This window comes from Anser brachyrhynchus, assembly GCF_964034855.1.
Source record: "Anser brachyrhynchus genome assembly, chromosome: 25".
NCBI classification, from domain to species: domain Eukaryota; kingdom Metazoa; phylum Chordata; class Aves; order Anseriformes; family Anatidae; genus Anser; species Anser brachyrhynchus.
The window spans coordinates 6,025,399-6,041,134 of record NC_137718.1 but is presented as its reverse complement, the minus strand read 5'-3'; the positions used below and the strand labels follow the sequence as shown (position 1 = coordinate 6,041,134).

Sequence of the window (15,736 nt, the reverse complement as noted above, 5' to 3'; positions counted from 1 at the left end):
CAAATATACCCCAACTGTAGTCTCTTGGACTCAGAAGAAATATTTTAACCCATGATCCTGGCCTTCAGTTTGGTTTTTATCTTTACAATTTTCTCTCTTTATAAACTTGTTTGAATTTTGCACATACCGGAGATGAGTTTGTTGCTGTTCTGGTGTGACCTTGAAGCTATCTCAGAATGAGATCTGAAGAAATGTTGGACCACGAGAAGAATAAAAGTGCAGAAAGCCTTGCGAATCTCTCTGCCATCTCCATTCAGTTTTGTACAGCTTGTTGTTTCATGTACATGATTGTCTAGCTTGTCAAGGGCTAATAGATTGTCCATCTTCCTTTGTAAGATGGTTCTTTCTAACATGGTTTCTCTTGTGGTCTCTTTTTTTTTTTAAATGTGTTTTGCTCTGAGTTACGTCTTATTAAATATAATACATTTAAAGAGCCAAGCCTTAAAGTTCAGCGCTTTCCAGTGCTGGTGGAGCTTCATGACAGAAGCCTCAGCTGGAGCTTTGTGTGTTGCTGTTCGGACCAACTGCAATCAGGCAGAGCAAATTGTTCTGCTGAGCTTTGGGCTGGGTGTGTCAGTCTGTCTGTACAGTAGCTGCCCTACTTACGGGTGGGCTGGAGGAAACTGGGTATTTAAATTTACAAAGTAGCTAGCTGCAAGCATTGAATAAGCAGAACGCCAATACACTGTTTTAAAGCAAGCGCTTCAAATAGTTTCTATGCCACAGGAACAGGATATGGGGTGACAACGCTCTTTTGAATACCTGTCTTACTTTGTCGATTGTTGTGCCTCTTGTACCTTAAGTCTGTCAAACAAGTAGACAGCCAAAAGGCTGTGGACTAGGAGGTAGGCGAAGACATTCTTAAGTCCTTGTACAAATCCTTTTAGTTGTGAAGCTAAAAATGAGAAGCGGAAGAAATACAACTTGCTTGTATTGCTTATGTGAAAGAGCCTCTAAATTCAAAGAATAATCAAAGATAATCCCGCTCTGTTAGTTCTATTTATAATAAAGTTCTCAGTGTCAAAACTTACAATCAAGTGCTGAAAGATGATTACAGTGTGAAGCATCTTAGATTTCTGTGAATCCTCTTGCAAGTAGCCCTGTGACTTTGTCTCCAGCATTAAGTTTAACAAAACAAGAAATGTGCATCTAATTGCATGAGTTCAGTGCGTCTCCGAGATTGTTGCTGCTGAGTTTTAAGCGTTCTGTTGTTTGAATCATCGCCATCTCCTTCCCTCCATAACCGTCTGCTAAACTGGTTGCCTTCATGAGCTACCTTGACATGCATGACTGCTTGACTGGAGCCCATTCTCTTTGCTTTTGAAGCCTGTGATCTTTGGGGAAAGAGCATCAGTCACTGTCAGTTTCTGATGTGGAAGAGCTACATGCTGGATGGAATTGCACACTGCCTTGCGAGAACAAAGTACAGCCTGTTCCATGGTTCAGCTGCCACCTGTCTGATGAGTTCCTTCCACTTTGGTTGAAAAATAACCTTTAAGCTACTGCAAGTATAGAGCCTTTGGTTTTAATAAGTAACTTAATTTCCACACAATATACTGAAGGGCAGAGAAGGGCTCGAGTTAGTTTTTTGGGTGTATGCTGGGACTAGCTGAGGGTATATTTAAGCTAGGCTGTGTGTCTAGGTGGTGTTTGCTCCTATGTCCCCTTGCACTGGGGAGTGAAAACTGCTCCAGATGAGTACTGCTGAGCTGCACCCAGGAGCACACACGCGTGGGTAGAAGCCCAAGAGAAAGCAGTATGCCAACAGTAGCCCTTTTCCAACAGTTTGGCCAGCAAAGGCCTGAAACTGAAAGGGCTTTCGGTCTGATACATCTCTGCCATTACCTTTTTTAATTAAAAAATGGAAGTGCAGCCTGTTTCCGTCACAGTGAGATCCTCACTAGAATTTCACAAGAGCCTTAATTGTTTCTTAAAAGTTGTGGGGTAGGTTTATTTCTACCAAGAGAGTATCATGTAATCATTGCTTACAAGAGCTGAGTATGCTACACAAACTGCCGCAGGCCATTTAAAGCCACTCTAACCTTTAACAACTGCCCATTTTATTTAAATTGTGGGGGAAATCTGTATTTATATACCTCAGTAAGATGCCCTCATAGCCTAACGAACTCTCCTTGGCGTTGCTTCAAATGTTCCTTCTTAAAAGCAAAGAGTAAATTGAGCAACAACCTTTTTAATAGCTGATCTTCATTTCCAAATTGTCTTGAAGTCACCAGCACAGTTTTTAGGTAAATACAGAAGCCTTGTTACTTGTTTTTCACAGGGCAAAACTGAACCATAGAAACAAGAACAAAGTAGCAGCAGATGCAGCTTTTGCACTTGGTTCTTCCTCACGTGAGTGCCTGATATCGGGACCCTTCTGTCTGAGTACTGTGCAGTATATGATGGCAGTCTGCTGTTTAGGCTTTTCCCCCACAACCTTAAACGCAGCGACCTGTGACAGTAAGTGGGAAGAGACGTGGGGAAAGGAGAATGTGCTGCTGTGTCCTACGTGCCAGCAGGAAGACCACCTCAAACAGAGATGTGTTTTGGTACTGCAGTTAGGTAGCAACGAACTAACCTCATTCTGAAACTTACTTGAATCATAGTTACGTGGTAGGTTAGATGTGTTGTAAATCAAATGGCATCCACAGTGCTACGCTGGGCCATTCAGTGGTGGCTAAATACATCATTTGCTCCTTTTTATGGCCACATCCAAGTGCAGCTGTGGGAATTGCCACCAGCAGAATGGTTAAACATTAACACTGTCCTCTGCCCTAGCCTTAAATAACTCAAGGAAAAAAAGAAAGAAAAAAAAAAAAGTACTTCTGTGCCTTGATGGTTAGTTTGCATATTGAGGTGCTCCTCATGGGCTGGTTCAGATGTTTGTACAATGGTGCGAAAACTTCCGTGAGCCAGGCAACTGGTGAGTGCTGGAACTCGCCATCGTCTGTTAACCTTGTATTTCGAGCCGCGCTGAGTTACTGACCTGGTGCTTCATTCGATAAAAACCTCAGGGTGGCATTGCTGTAGCTGATAAAACTTTTGAATACAACCTGAGTATGGTCATTTAATGGGCGTTCTGTGAACGTGTACTGGAATAGAGGGTCATTTTTGCAAACCATGGACGCCGTTCCTCCCACTGTGCCTCTCCGTGTCCAGTCCTGCTGCGTACCAGTAAGTGATGGGATAGCCAGGGCTAACAAGGAGTAGAATAACGGCGTGCCAGGAGAAGCAGGCGGTAATCAACATTGAAAGTGCAGTGTGGGTGGATAATATGCTGAGTCTGGACTCCATTAGCACTCCAGCATCTTACAGTGGCACAGCGTATCTCCCGGTCTTTGCTGCCAGGAGGTATGGAAGAGATGTGGCATCTGTTTGCAAAGGGAAATGATGGCTTCCAGAGATGGTAGGCTGGATTCATCTTCCTTAACTTGTGCTTTAAACTTCTAGGTACAGAATCTGAATTACTCGCCACTGAGACCTCCAGAGGCCGATTCATCTGATCTCCCCCAGATTCTTCCTGTAGGATGAATCGCTCTCTGGATATAACCAATTTTTTCCATGGACTATAAAAATAATTCTGGGTGACTAGCTTTTGGCTTTGACTAACTAATTTGGGCTTTTAAGTAATTAGCTTAGGGATGATGCATCTTATGTAAAGTGACCAATCCAAGAGTATGTGGGAAGATTGTGGTAGTACAAGGTATTAAACTCAGATCTCTCGGATTCCATTTAGTTTTATTGCTAAATTATTCTCGTTTGTCCCGAGACATGAGCCTGTCAGCTGACAGAGCTCTCAAAGTTTTAGAGTGTGATTTTTTCCCAATATAGTGTAAACACTTTGCCTTTAAAATGATCTCTGACACTTGCTTTCCCACACGTCCAACAGAGTTCATACCTGTGAACTGTGGTAAGACACTGACATTCTCATTCGTCTTTTAGAGGAGCCCTAATTTATTTTCAGTTATAAATGCTACCAGCAATTTCCAGTTTGAGCAGGGATTAATCTTGTGTAAGGTGTGTAAGTCCTGCATTGAGGCAGGACTGATAAAACTGATAAATCGGAGGTAAAAGTTTTAAGGACCAATTTGTTCACTTATGTCTAGAAGTATCTGCCAAACTAATTTGGTAAGCCTTATATCTGTGTCTTGTAACGTTACTTTTTCTTGCTGTCCTCCAGTTTGCAAAGCCTGGAGCAAAGTAACTCACCTTCCAGAACCAAAATCCTTGAGGGAGGAACATACTGGTCTTTAATAGCTCCAGGACCAGACAGTTTTGCAATGATGCTTAGAGAAAACAGAAGACGTCACCAAATCCAGGAAGGGGCGCTGCTAAGTGGATGCACTGATCCAGAGCAAGGCGGTGGCGGCCCTGAAAGTAAAAGAGCAAACCTGCCAAAGGTCGTGTCGTTTTACCTGCTGTGCTGATGCTGCAGAAAGAGTTAACAAGGACCTGGAAGCAAGGACCTGGAAAGATGCTGACGTTGTTTGGAGCTGGGTAAGTGACTTTAACGTGGTGATGTGTCACTCTGAATGAATTTTCAGCAACGGGAACATTTTTTGGTTTGTCCCTGGGGAAACAGTGGTTAGTTGGTATTTATGAGACAGAGGGAAACACTACGTGCAAAAATATGCTTGATTACTTATAAAAACATTTGCACTGAGGGCTCTTTGACCACTTAAGCAAGCTGCCTGAAAAGCCCGTGGTGAGAATTGTTTCTTCCTTGTTCTCAGTTACACAGTGAAGATATGGGTATGGGCAGACAGTCAAAAGCCCTTGAGTCACTGCAACTTTATAAATTACTAACATCTCTTTGCACTGCCTTATTCTGCATGGAAATAAGTTCTATTTCGTAGCTGGGTGACCTGAGTGTGTGTAGTGTAAATGCCAAGCAGTAAGCTGGTGAGCTGTTGTGTCGCGGTTTGCTTTTAACAGTGTTCCTGTACTGAAATAACTCTTCCAACTCAGGTTGTCGTGTAATGACTCTGAAGCTGCCTTAGAGCTGGTGAAAAGCAGAGAGAGACAGTTATCTGTTCTGGCAGTTGGGTTGTCACAGTGTCATATGCGGTCTCTGCAGGATGCTGGCAACTTAACAAAAATCATAAACTTCACTGAGTTGTTCCAAACGTGCTAGGATAGCGGGGCAGGCAGGAACATGTTAATATGCAAAACTGACGATTCCCTAAAAAGCCCTAAGTGCTTTGCTGTCACAAAAATAGCACCCTATGTCTTTGAAAGGCAATGTGAAGGTGTATTTAGGTAGCTGTGGCCAGGAGGAAGAGCCCACAGTCAGAGGGTGAGTCCTGCAGGGGCAGTACTTCTACAGTCTCTGTCTCCTGCTAGAGCAGGACACGTGTAAATACAGGCAGTAAGGAGCACTGCTAAGCGTAAACCAAGCTGCTGTTTATGTTTTTATTTACACTTTGTAATTAGAAAGCTGGGTTTGTGTCTGGTTTGATAGGATTTATTCTGGTTTTGTTTTTAAACTTGTGTTATGGCTGTGAGTCAAAGTGACGCAGACACGGTGAAAGGGCGCTGTATCTGCCCGGAGTCTGCAAACTCAGGAGCTCCTTCCTTAGGGACAAAACAGTGCTGCTCTTGCAAGATGCAGGAGACATCGGAATGGCTCTCAGCTTCAGGCAAGCCCACACCACCATCACGTGTTTCAGAGCAGGCCGTAAGTAGCTGAGTGGATTGGATTGCCTCTGCTGGGCGTACGGCAGCCGTGTCGCCAGCTGTCGTGGTCCTATTGCTGCTACCTTGAACCCTGGCAGCATCCCGGGTGGGAGAGTGCTGAGCATTTCTGCTGTGCCAGAGGGGCTGCGGACGAGGTAGGTGGTTGGCTTCGTGCAGCCAGGCTAACAGGTTCACCCAGCTGCTAGCGTTCGTGCTGTAGCGATGCAAGGAGAGTCCCGCAGGAATAAACTGCAGGGACAAAAATCCTGACCAAAGACACAGAGCAACCGAGGGAAGGGAAGAACAGCTCTACTATCTGTCATAGGGCAGGCTTCTATAGGAAGTTAGTGTCTCTTTTGGAACAAATACATATATACTTGGAAAAAAACAGGCAATAGGTTGTCTTAACTCCGTAAATACCTGTCAATTTTTCTGAAGCTAGAAAGCAGACACATCTGCTTAAAGCTTATCTAGGAACTATGGCAGGAGAAGTTCTTCAAAACCCATTAAGCAGCTTCTCCTTCTTTTCCCATTATTGAGGGAACTTAGTATTTGTTGTTTGTAATGGCATACACTGATCCCAAGGTGCTACCGAGATGGGTGAAATCCCTCCAGACTCCCTGTCATAACACACATTTGCTAGAGAGCGAGCACCTCAATCTCTGCTAAAAGCAACTGCAGATGAGGATTCTGGCATTTGCTCAGTTTTGCATTAGAGCTGTCTGCTGGCACAACTTTCTTTTCCTGATTCAAAGTCATCTGCAGAGGGTAATTTTTTAATCAGCTTCCTTTTTTTATTCTATTACAGTGTATGGAAGATATTTTGGATGGTGGCAAGGTGACCTTCATTTTCAAAATCTTTTTGTCGTGAATGACTAGCTCCTTTTGCAAAAGGGCTCTTCCCAACAGAACAAGTAAGAAATATCAGCAAAAGATAGGAAGTATAAATGAGCCGACAAAAATTCCAGTACACTTGAGATTTCCATATTTCTGATTTCAGTTGGCTAGGCAACAGTGTTTCCTAACTGGCTGGAACATGCAGAAGCACTAGCAGGAAAACAAAGGCCATTTTAGGCCACATCTCTCCATTGTCAAGGCCATTTTTTCTGCCTGTTTTGTGTGGCACAGCTAGCGTGATAAAAAAGGATGCTAACTGATGGGTTTTGACACATGCCAAGAGCCGGGGAACTCCTTGATATACTGTTTTCTGCCAAGGTTGTTTAAGGTCATTTGGCTCTTTTTCCTTAAAACTTAAAACACGTTTTTTGAGCTACAACACACTATACAAGCTCCTGTGACCTGCAGGACAGGTATGTTGTCTGGAGTGAAGCTGCAGTTTAAGAATCAGTGCCAGCAAATCCCAGGTTAGGCTGGATCTAGCTCAGGTGCCACACGTGCTTGCATTTCCTTTTGGGTTGGCCAGAGCACCCCACAGAGCTCTGGCCAGCTTTGTGTTGCCTCTGTGGAAAGAGATCAGATTGGAGCAGGGTGGGTAGGCAGCAGCTGGCCCTGCGTGGAGCTGGTGTTGGCTGATAGATGGGAAGTTAAGGGAAGGCTCGGAAGAGAAGGTGAGCGTGCCCTTAGTGATAACTGACGGAGATGTTGAGATAGTTTATTATATCAAATCATCTTGCATGGCATGGCGCTCCTTGTGCAAGTTATCTTTTCTTAACCACACTGTTGTTGTTCCAAAGGGCAACCAAAATGCCTTGACATAGCTGCTGGTAACCAAATCCGTAGCTGCTGGCAGGCTTGCGATTTCTGTTGAATTTCTTAAGGAAAAACTGTCAGCGTCTGTGCATCTTCTGCCGTAAGGCTGTTTTCTCCCTTGTTGAAAAAGGTGATGTGATAGAGTATGAATAAGTCTTGCTTTGTCTGGCAGGGCTGCACCAAGAAATATTTGGAAGATTCAGGACAAGCTTCTGGGTTGGGAGGCAATACTAAGCAAGCAGACTTCACCAAAGCCCTGGGTGTTTAAGCAGAGAATTCACAATAAAACATCCACCTGTTCTGATTCAGTACAGCGTAAAAAGAGGATAATTGCCTGTATCCAGTGCTGCTCACGTTTTGTAGCTATTACTGTGCAGTCAGAAACATACACTGGTGTGGTTGAATCAGCACCCTCTGGCCTGGGGGAGGGAGAGTACTGAAATGCTAAAAAGAGAATTACTGGAATTATCCAAGCTGCTCATCAATAGTACTGCCAAAGGAATGTGTCCTACGGGAGGATCACCTGCATCGTATGTATAAATTCACATATATGTATGTACATGTATATGCGTGTAGGATATATGTAATAAAGCAGCTCCTAACGATACATACCTCTGTGCTAGGAGTGCCGTCACACCCAGTCCTCTCGGTCAGCAGCTTACCACAGTCAGGTTCCCTTTCTCCCTCTTGCTGTGTGCTTCAGGTTGGTGGCAGGCAGCTGCTGTTTTCCACCGTGTTCCCCCGTCTGTGCCAGGCCCCCCTGAGGAGCAATCTAAACTCTCCCAACTTGTTCAGGGCAGAGCTCGGTACCAAGAGGTCTGTCCCCACTCAAACACAAGCGAGTTGATAGCTTGCATCTGTCAGTCTAAATTGTGCACGGAACAGGACAGAAATGAGGGTGAGGATTATGTCTGCTCTTACACAATAGGGGCATTATTCTTTAAGTCAGGTGTGGTCGCCCTTCTGGCTGCATGACCTAGGTGCAAATGCTGAGATCAGTGGTTCTTCATTTCCTTTTCTGCCGTAGCCAAGTGCTAGTCCTGCTACAGATATTCAGTACAGCCTCAGCTAACTTCTAAAAGGCAGGGGGAAGCACTTTAGTCTTTCAGAAACAAACTGCAGGGATATGGATGTGAGAACTTCCAATAAGAAAGTCTGCTTTTAGAAGCAAAAACCTGGCACAAAATCCCTCGCTCTGTCATTATGGAAAGGGACTAACTAAAACTTTGGCCCAACCAGGTTTAAACTTTAAATATTCCAGACGAGGTACCTCTACCGAGGGGTTTTGTGCCTACTCCAGGGCCCCACCAGGAGAAAGTTATAGGTGAGGTTCTTTGTACCATAGCATATCCTGGTTTGTTATGAGGTGAATCAGTTGCTGATGACAAATGCTGCTTGCTTCCACGTAGGTTTTTCTGTGAGATTTCCCGGTGCTTTTGCTATTGGTACAAAGTGTATGCTCCTCCTTTGTGTAACTGGATTTAAATGTATGCTGTATCTTGATGCCATAAGCCTACTGATTCCCTGCTCGTCATACAGATTTTCAAGGAAATGTAGCTGAAGAGATTACTTTGTTATGAGAGCACAAGTCAAAAAACCCTGATACAAATCACAGAATTAACCTGTGCCCTACACAGAAGTCAAGAGATGCCGTCTGCTTGTAGGAAGGACATATTTCAGCTCTTACTGTGTTTATAAATCTGCTGTCTCCACCACTGTACTTAGCACTGCTGCCTCCTATTGTGAGTGCTGCTGCAGATGCTAGACACTCTCCCACAACGTGTTCTCCTTTGCAGCAAGATCTACACAGCTTGCTTGCAGTCAAAACTTCCCCGTGAATACTGCAGAGCTGCCCTGTGCTGGGGCTGAGACAAGTGACAGTTCAGGTGCCACCCAGGAGATCTATCAAGTGACATGAAAGCAGCTCCATCAGCAGCAGTATAAGGTACGTAGCCTCTTCCTTCACTGTCCTCACACGCCTGTGGCAGAGGTTCATCTTCACCAGGGCTGCCATTGCTGCCCATCCCTGAACAAGCTTTTTTTTTTTTTTTTTCTAATCTTTTCACTGGGTAGAAATGGTGTGTGTGTGTGTTAGAGGAGAGCTGCTGCTGCTCAGCAGGTTTCCAGGACCCCATCTCATGCCTAGCAGTGGTTCCCAGCCCCTGCTGAACTTGGAGAGCCCTCTTGCAGCTCCCTTGGTCTTCCATGCCAAAGGCTGCTCGTCCCTAAATTAAAGGATCAGCTTCTGCCTGTGGAAGTGTCCTTGTCCTTCCCAGGATGCCCATATCCTCGTTTTGCTTCTGCTCCTGCACTGCTAAATAGAAAGTAAGGTCACCTAATGCTAGAATGGATTGTCTTGGGAGGAGGGGAGGCAGACAAACGTGCATAGTGATCTTACTTTTGGGGTGGAGAAAGGACTAGAGCAGGTCCGCAAGCCTGATCTAGCCAGCAGGGTGTTTCATCCACCCTGCTACCTCATCCTGGAGAGTACTAGCAGCACCTAGGACAGCACGTATCGCTTCTCACCTCTGGCAGACTGAACTCTGTGGGTGAGTTCGCGCCAGTTTTCCTGCTTTAGGGTGGGCAGGTTGACAGCACATGCAGTCTCGCCATACCCCACTAGAGGGATAACTGGAAGCACACCAGGCAGTGTGTTGGCTGAAAGGCAACAGAAGCTGGACCGTACAAACTTGGGGAAGAAAAAAAAAAAGCCTATATAACCCAGTATATACCATATCCCTCACCAGCAAAGTGAGAGAAATAAGAGAAATAAAGAGGAATAAGTGAAAACTCAAATCTGCATCCTTTTTTTTTTTTTTTTTCCGGTTGTAAACAGCTGAGGTTACACCCCCACAAAGTCTGAACTTTTTATTTTCTGTTGAAAATGAGGAAGCGTAGCATGTGGGCACAAGTTAGATCTACTTGTTTGTAACAAGCCGAAGAGATATAGGCAATTCCAATGCATTGTCTGCATTTCTCTCAGCCCTTATGCATTTGTAGCTTGTCAGGCAGACAGAACCTTAACTGACTTTGAATCTTGGGCGTGCCTCAGTGTGCAGCTGGGTTTCAAAACACACAGTGACAGAAACCTGGCAGTCAAGCTTGTCCACTCTATTGCACTTACAGTTTGGTTGGCAAACTCTGCTGTTGCTGATTCAGAGCTCACTGAAGAGGTTCTCCTTTTCATGAGCCATGGAAGCGCTCAAGAAAGACCCAGCAAACTGCAGAGTCCTGGCAGCAAGCTCACATCCTGTGACGTATTTCCTAGCCCTTTGGATTCCCCGTCCCACAACTGTCAGGTGGCTGGTTCCACAGAGACAAAAGAAATTATCCTCCTTAATTTTGAGAGTGTTTCTCAGCTGTCTGGGGCATGCTGGAGAGCTGAGGGTGGACTTTCTCATCGCAGACTGGTTTCATGCTATCACATCCTTTGCTCACTGCTCACGCCCATACCTTCCACAGGATGGAGCTGGTCATTAGTGCCCTGTGTTCTGGCCAGCTTTCATGATGTCAGGAAGGCTCTGTAATGAGCGCTGATCTGGCTAAGCACTAAAGCAGGTGGAAGTGGCTGGTATTACTGATGTAAGGGGCAAAGCTACTTGTGATCCCTGCCAAACTTATCTTCTGGAAGCAGGACTCCCTCTCCAGAGCTCTTGAAAGAAGCATTTGAGACCAAAGGTTAAGTTCCCATCCAAATTAGACAGTAATCCTTGAAACGCTTTCTGAAAAGTAGCACCACAGCTCAGCTCTGCCTTCATCGTATCAAGTGGCCAATTGAAGGCAACTTGCTGCACTTTTACAGGTCCCATTCTCCAAGGTCAGTAATTATTCTCCTTGCATTACAGATGGAGGGGCTGAATCACACCAAGACAACTTGCTTCAGGCCTGAAAGCAGGAAGAGCTGTGCCTGTGATCATCAGTTGAGTGGTACCCAGTGTTCACCACCAGGTCACGCTCCTTTGCTCTCCGGGGGCTGCCGGTTCAGCTGAAAACCACGGTGCTTCAGGATGACGTTTTCCTCTCCTCCCACTGAATCAGCCCTTTATTTACTCATTGGAATGCAAAGTAACAGGACACCCTGTGAGTTTTATCTCTCTCCCAATCTTTTGTATCGCTGTCCAAGTTGCCAAACCGGATTGAAAGTTTTTCGCTGCAGACATATGTGGGGTGGTTTCAGGCTTGTCTGGCAGGAATCTGGGTGGGAGGGCACTGTGGGTGAAATTTGAATTTAGGAGTCACACTGAGAACAGAATCCTTGAGACACTGCAGTGAGGAAAACCCTTTGTCACTGACCGAATCCAGCCCTTCGCTGGTGTGGCCATGTGGATGGACGGTGCTCCTTGGTGGAGCTAGAATTTCTGGGAACCGCCTCCACCAGACGACGTTTCCCCTGCAGGCAGCCTCCTTCGCTCCTTGTGTAAGCAGCTATGTTTTCCCCTCTTTTTCCTGCATGGCATTTCCAGGGCTGGGAGCTGATGTGGAAGTATTCTGCCAGTTCAGGCAGTGTTGGCTGCCAATCCCAGAAGCCAGTCCACGTCTCCTTTAGGACTCTCCTGGGGGTCGAGCTCGCTGTGGTTTAGCTCTTGCAACTTGTGTACGCTTACAACAAAGGCAGACTTGGTTCTACGAGTTTTGGTTGTACCTAAAGTAAGTAATCTCCTTCTTCCTAAAGGTGTGTTAAACCTTGACTTTCTGCTCTCACGCTGCTGTTGTGGCCATACTGCTACAAAGAGAGGAGGTTAGGTGGAAGAGGTGACAGCTTTTATTGAATGAATTGATATAAGTGGGCAGAAATGGAGGCTTTGTTTGTTGCTGACTACTACCATTCCAAGTGAGTAAGTTGCTTGATCTTTCTGCTTCAATTACATCTTTCTTAATAGTGGAGACTCTGACTTGCTGGGCTCAGTCAGACTGGAGAGACACATGGAAGTGTCTACTACTGCAAAAGCACGTGGCAGACTGCTTATTGAGAATTGCTGCTTTGATGTTTTGGGTCTTTATAGTGGTCAGAAGGTGGGGGCCATCATCTACCGTGGTGACTTAGCCAGTACTACAGTTCGACTAAATAAATCACTGTGCTTCACCAGCAAAGAAATGGGAATCCTATCATTTAGGACTCTGGACTGACTGCCTCCCAGCTATATAATATTTTATATTTAGCACATGTATTGCTTTCTTGTTTTCCCAGCAGCGATTACATCCCCTTGTTCAAAGACCCATCTGGGCTAATGAATTAGTTTGTAAAATGTCAGTGGCTTGAATAACAGGAAGCACGGAGCGTTCACAGCTCCGTGTGAAACCAGGAGTTGTGGATCTTTGCAAGACACCTTAGGCCTCAAAGAGTGAGTCTGCGTCTAGCCCTCATTAGCCACATCCCAGAGCACAGTGTTTGCTTGGCACCTGCCTGGAGGAGATGAACTGATGTGCAGGAGAGGACGAGAAATTTGCAGAAACAAAGAGCGGTGGTTCAGCTCGCGGTAGCTACTTTGTACCTGAAATATGCTGTTTCACTGGGGTGTTAAATCAGACTGGGGCACCTGCAGTCAGCCAGGGAGGGAGTGGCTGTAAAACTGGAGCGCTGGGCTGGGCTGGGCACCAGCGAGAGAGCTGAGAGCAGCCCTGACATCAGCCAGCCAGGTAGTTTCAGCAGGCTGACTAACAAAGCCACCTTTTGAAGGGGAATACCTTAAATCCGGAGACACTTCCTGCTGCGCTGTGCTCAGCAAGCGGAGGGGATTCTGGTAGCTGATGAGGGGGCTGGGAAGCAGTGGCAGAAATATTTCTGTAAGAGCGCAGAAGTGAGTTTTTTCACCTAAAGAGAAAACAGCAGGATCATAGACCTGACATCATCTCTTTTCCCTGCGGAGACACCTACAAACGGGACAGGAAACTTGCACTCTGCAGGAGACATTTTAGAGCAAGGGCAAACAAAGGTAACCCAGCAGACATCTCCCTGAGGCACTGGCAATCAGCAAACAACTTCTCTTAGGCCAAAACCAGTTCTGGGACACGCGAATGTTCGGTTGTGGAAAAAATCAGTTTCAGGGCTGAAATTGGTGTAAAGGATGGCCAGTTCAGACTTGGTATGTTGGCACAGTCTGTCACGTGTAACACAGAGGAGGGAAAAGTTTTCCAAGAAAGATGGTATTGGTTCAGCTGTCTTTAGTCTTGACTAACTGTTGAATGTAGGAAGCCTAGAAGTTAGTGTGTGGCGGCCACCTTTCCGAGAAGAGGAAAATGACGGAGTAAGACCATGTCAGGAATGCAAATCCTGGTGTTGAAAGCCGTCTCTCAAATCTACATTAGAGCATTCTCAAACCCCAGGTGTTTGCCCTTTCTCGTCTGGGAGCACCCTTTAATACCAGACCATCCAGGAGACTGCAGATCCGTGGGCAGGCCTCGCAGCGCACGATTTGCACGCACGTGCCGTTACTGCTGCCTTGCTTGTCGTTTTGCATCTGGTCTGCCCTGGTCGGAGGCGGCTCCTTCCTCAGGTGCCGCAGCCTGGCAGAGAGCAGCCTTCAGGCTGCCATTAAGGAAACATTCGGCTTTGGCAGCCCTCGAGCGTACCCGATGTGAGCGTTTGGAAAGGGTGGGCTCGGCCCTGGGGGAAAACCGTGCGGGGCGGCGGTGAGGGTTGTGTCTGCGGGGAGGTTTCGAGGCAGGACAGCCGCTGTCCCCCCGGTAGGGGTTGTGCAGAGGGAGCCCTCCCGCTATGAAGGGACCCTCCTGCCCGACGGGCCCGTCCGTGCCGAGCCTGGCGGGGCGCAGGGAAGGGCCGCGGCCGTTCTCCCCCGGGCAGCCCGGTGGCGAGCGGCGGCCGGCGGCCGCCCCCCTCGGCCGGGCACCGGGCGGCCCCTTCCTGCTGCCGGCACCTGCCGGGCGGCGCCGAGAGGAGGAGCCGGGGCCGGGGCCGGGGCTGGGGCCGGGGCCGGGCCCGGCAGCGCGGGGAGCGCCGCGCCATGGCGGCCTGAGGCGGCCCCCGCTCGCCATGGAGCCCGCCGGCAGCATGAAGTACAGCGCCCGGCCCGAGGTGGGTGCCGCGGGGGTCGGGGGCAACGGGGCCAGCGGGGAGCCCTCGGGGGGCGAGGGGAGCGGGGCGCTGTCCCCCGGCCACGGGAACCGGGCACCGCAAGGCAGCGGGCTGTGGCGGTGCTAAATCCCCTCAGCGGCGAGTGGAAACGGCTCTGGGGTCGGCTCAGGGCGTGGGGCCGCGGCGCGGAGCTGGGACGGGGCGGTCAGGGTGGGTATCGGGGAAGGGTCCCTCACCCAGGGGTGCTCGGGCGCTGGGACGGGATCCCCAGGGACGGGGGCGCAGCCCCGAGCCCTACAGAGCTCAAGGAGCGCTCGGCCGCCGCTCTCAGACACACGGTGTGGTTCTGGGGGGGTCCTTTGGGGACCCGGGCGTCGGGCTCCTCTCCCTGAGGGTCCCTTTTTTTGAGGGTATTTTTTGAGGGTATTTTATGGTTCTGTCACTGCGCCGTTCCACCTCGGGTATTTTTATAAAGCACGCCGTGGTGCGACGGAGGCAGGTGAGCCGCAGGGAGGCGAGCAGTTTGCCGTGAGTGAAGCCGGGTTGTTTGGCAACAGCCCCAACTAAACCAGTTCGAGTCGCCAGCACGCCTCGCGTTAACCCGGGGCTTTGGGGCTTTGCTAATTAACCGGCGTATTATCTCTGGGCTTTGAAAGGGAGCGACTTTTCACTGCAGTCTTTGCTTTCTGAGGAGATCTTCCTGGCCGAGGGTCGGGCAGGGACGGCACACCACATCACTGTTTTGGGGTGGCGCGGCCAGTGCTTGTTCAGTGCCACAAAGTCGTTTGAAAACCGGACTTTTAAATTAAACCACGACCGTAGTGTTTTCCAGCTCACCTGCAGGCTGTTTGGTGTAGGTCCCCGAGTTCAGGGTTTGGCGGTTGTTATCTGACGGCGGCGAGGCAGCAGGTTGTTTTAGCACTGGGAAAGCTGCCCTACAGCAAGAAAAACAGTTTTCCTTGCCTCCAGCCCCGTGGTCTGCGTGCATCGGGGCTGCGGTGACTGCCGGGAGCGCAAGGAGTCGCTCACGCTGCCGCCGCTCTGCCTCAAGTCCTTGTCCCCCCTGTGCCGAGAGCGGGTTGTTCTGCAAAAGGGTGTTCGGTATCTGACGGCCGAGGAGCACCCTGACGGTGTCTTAACGCCACAGGACAGCCGTGGCTTTGGTACGTCCTCACGGCAGGGCCGGGCGCCAGAGCCACCCCATTTGTGCCAGGGCCGAGCTGCCAGGACGCACCGCGTCCCCTCCCCTGGTTCTGGGTACAGGAGGAGCCGATCTGCTCTGGGAGGTCTCCCCCTGCAAGACGAGTGCTTTTGAAC

At 48.3% G+C, this 15,736-nt stretch overlaps 1 protein-coding gene and 1 long non-coding RNA gene across 6 annotated transcripts in view; one reads left to right on the top strand and one right to left on the bottom strand.

The window, feature by feature from the left end:
• Window positions 1–324: 324 nt before the first annotated feature.
• On the bottom strand, window positions 325–4,114 carry LOC308182799. The gene is made up of 2 exons (XR_013942090.1): window positions 2,280–4,114; window positions 325–1,502 (listed from the first exon to the last, which is right to left on the bottom strand). It is a non-coding gene; the product is annotated as an uncharacterized lncRNA (long non-coding RNA).
• A 252-nt stretch (window positions 4,115–4,366) lies between these two features.
• Window positions 4,367–15,736, top strand: part of ST14 (ST14 transmembrane serine protease matriptase) — a 31,295-nt gene continuing 19,925 nt past the window's right edge. The window contains exons 1-3 of one of the 5 annotated variants that reach the window (XM_080567971.1): window positions 4,367–4,497; window positions 9,183–9,331; window positions 11,232–11,466. Coding sequence is in view for 1 of the 5 variants with exons in the window: in XM_080567967.1 (XP_080424093.1) it covers window positions 14,102–14,419 (318 nt within the window). In the remaining 4 variants the exon portion in view is untranslated. Of the gene's footprint in view, window positions 4,498–9,182; window positions 9,332–11,231; window positions 11,467–11,559; window positions 11,804–11,863; window positions 12,034–13,367; window positions 13,962–14,033; window positions 14,420–15,736 lie in introns of those variants that run through there. The other 4 variants (XM_080567970.1, XM_080567974.1, XM_080567973.1 and 1 more) reach the window with 4 other exon arrangements.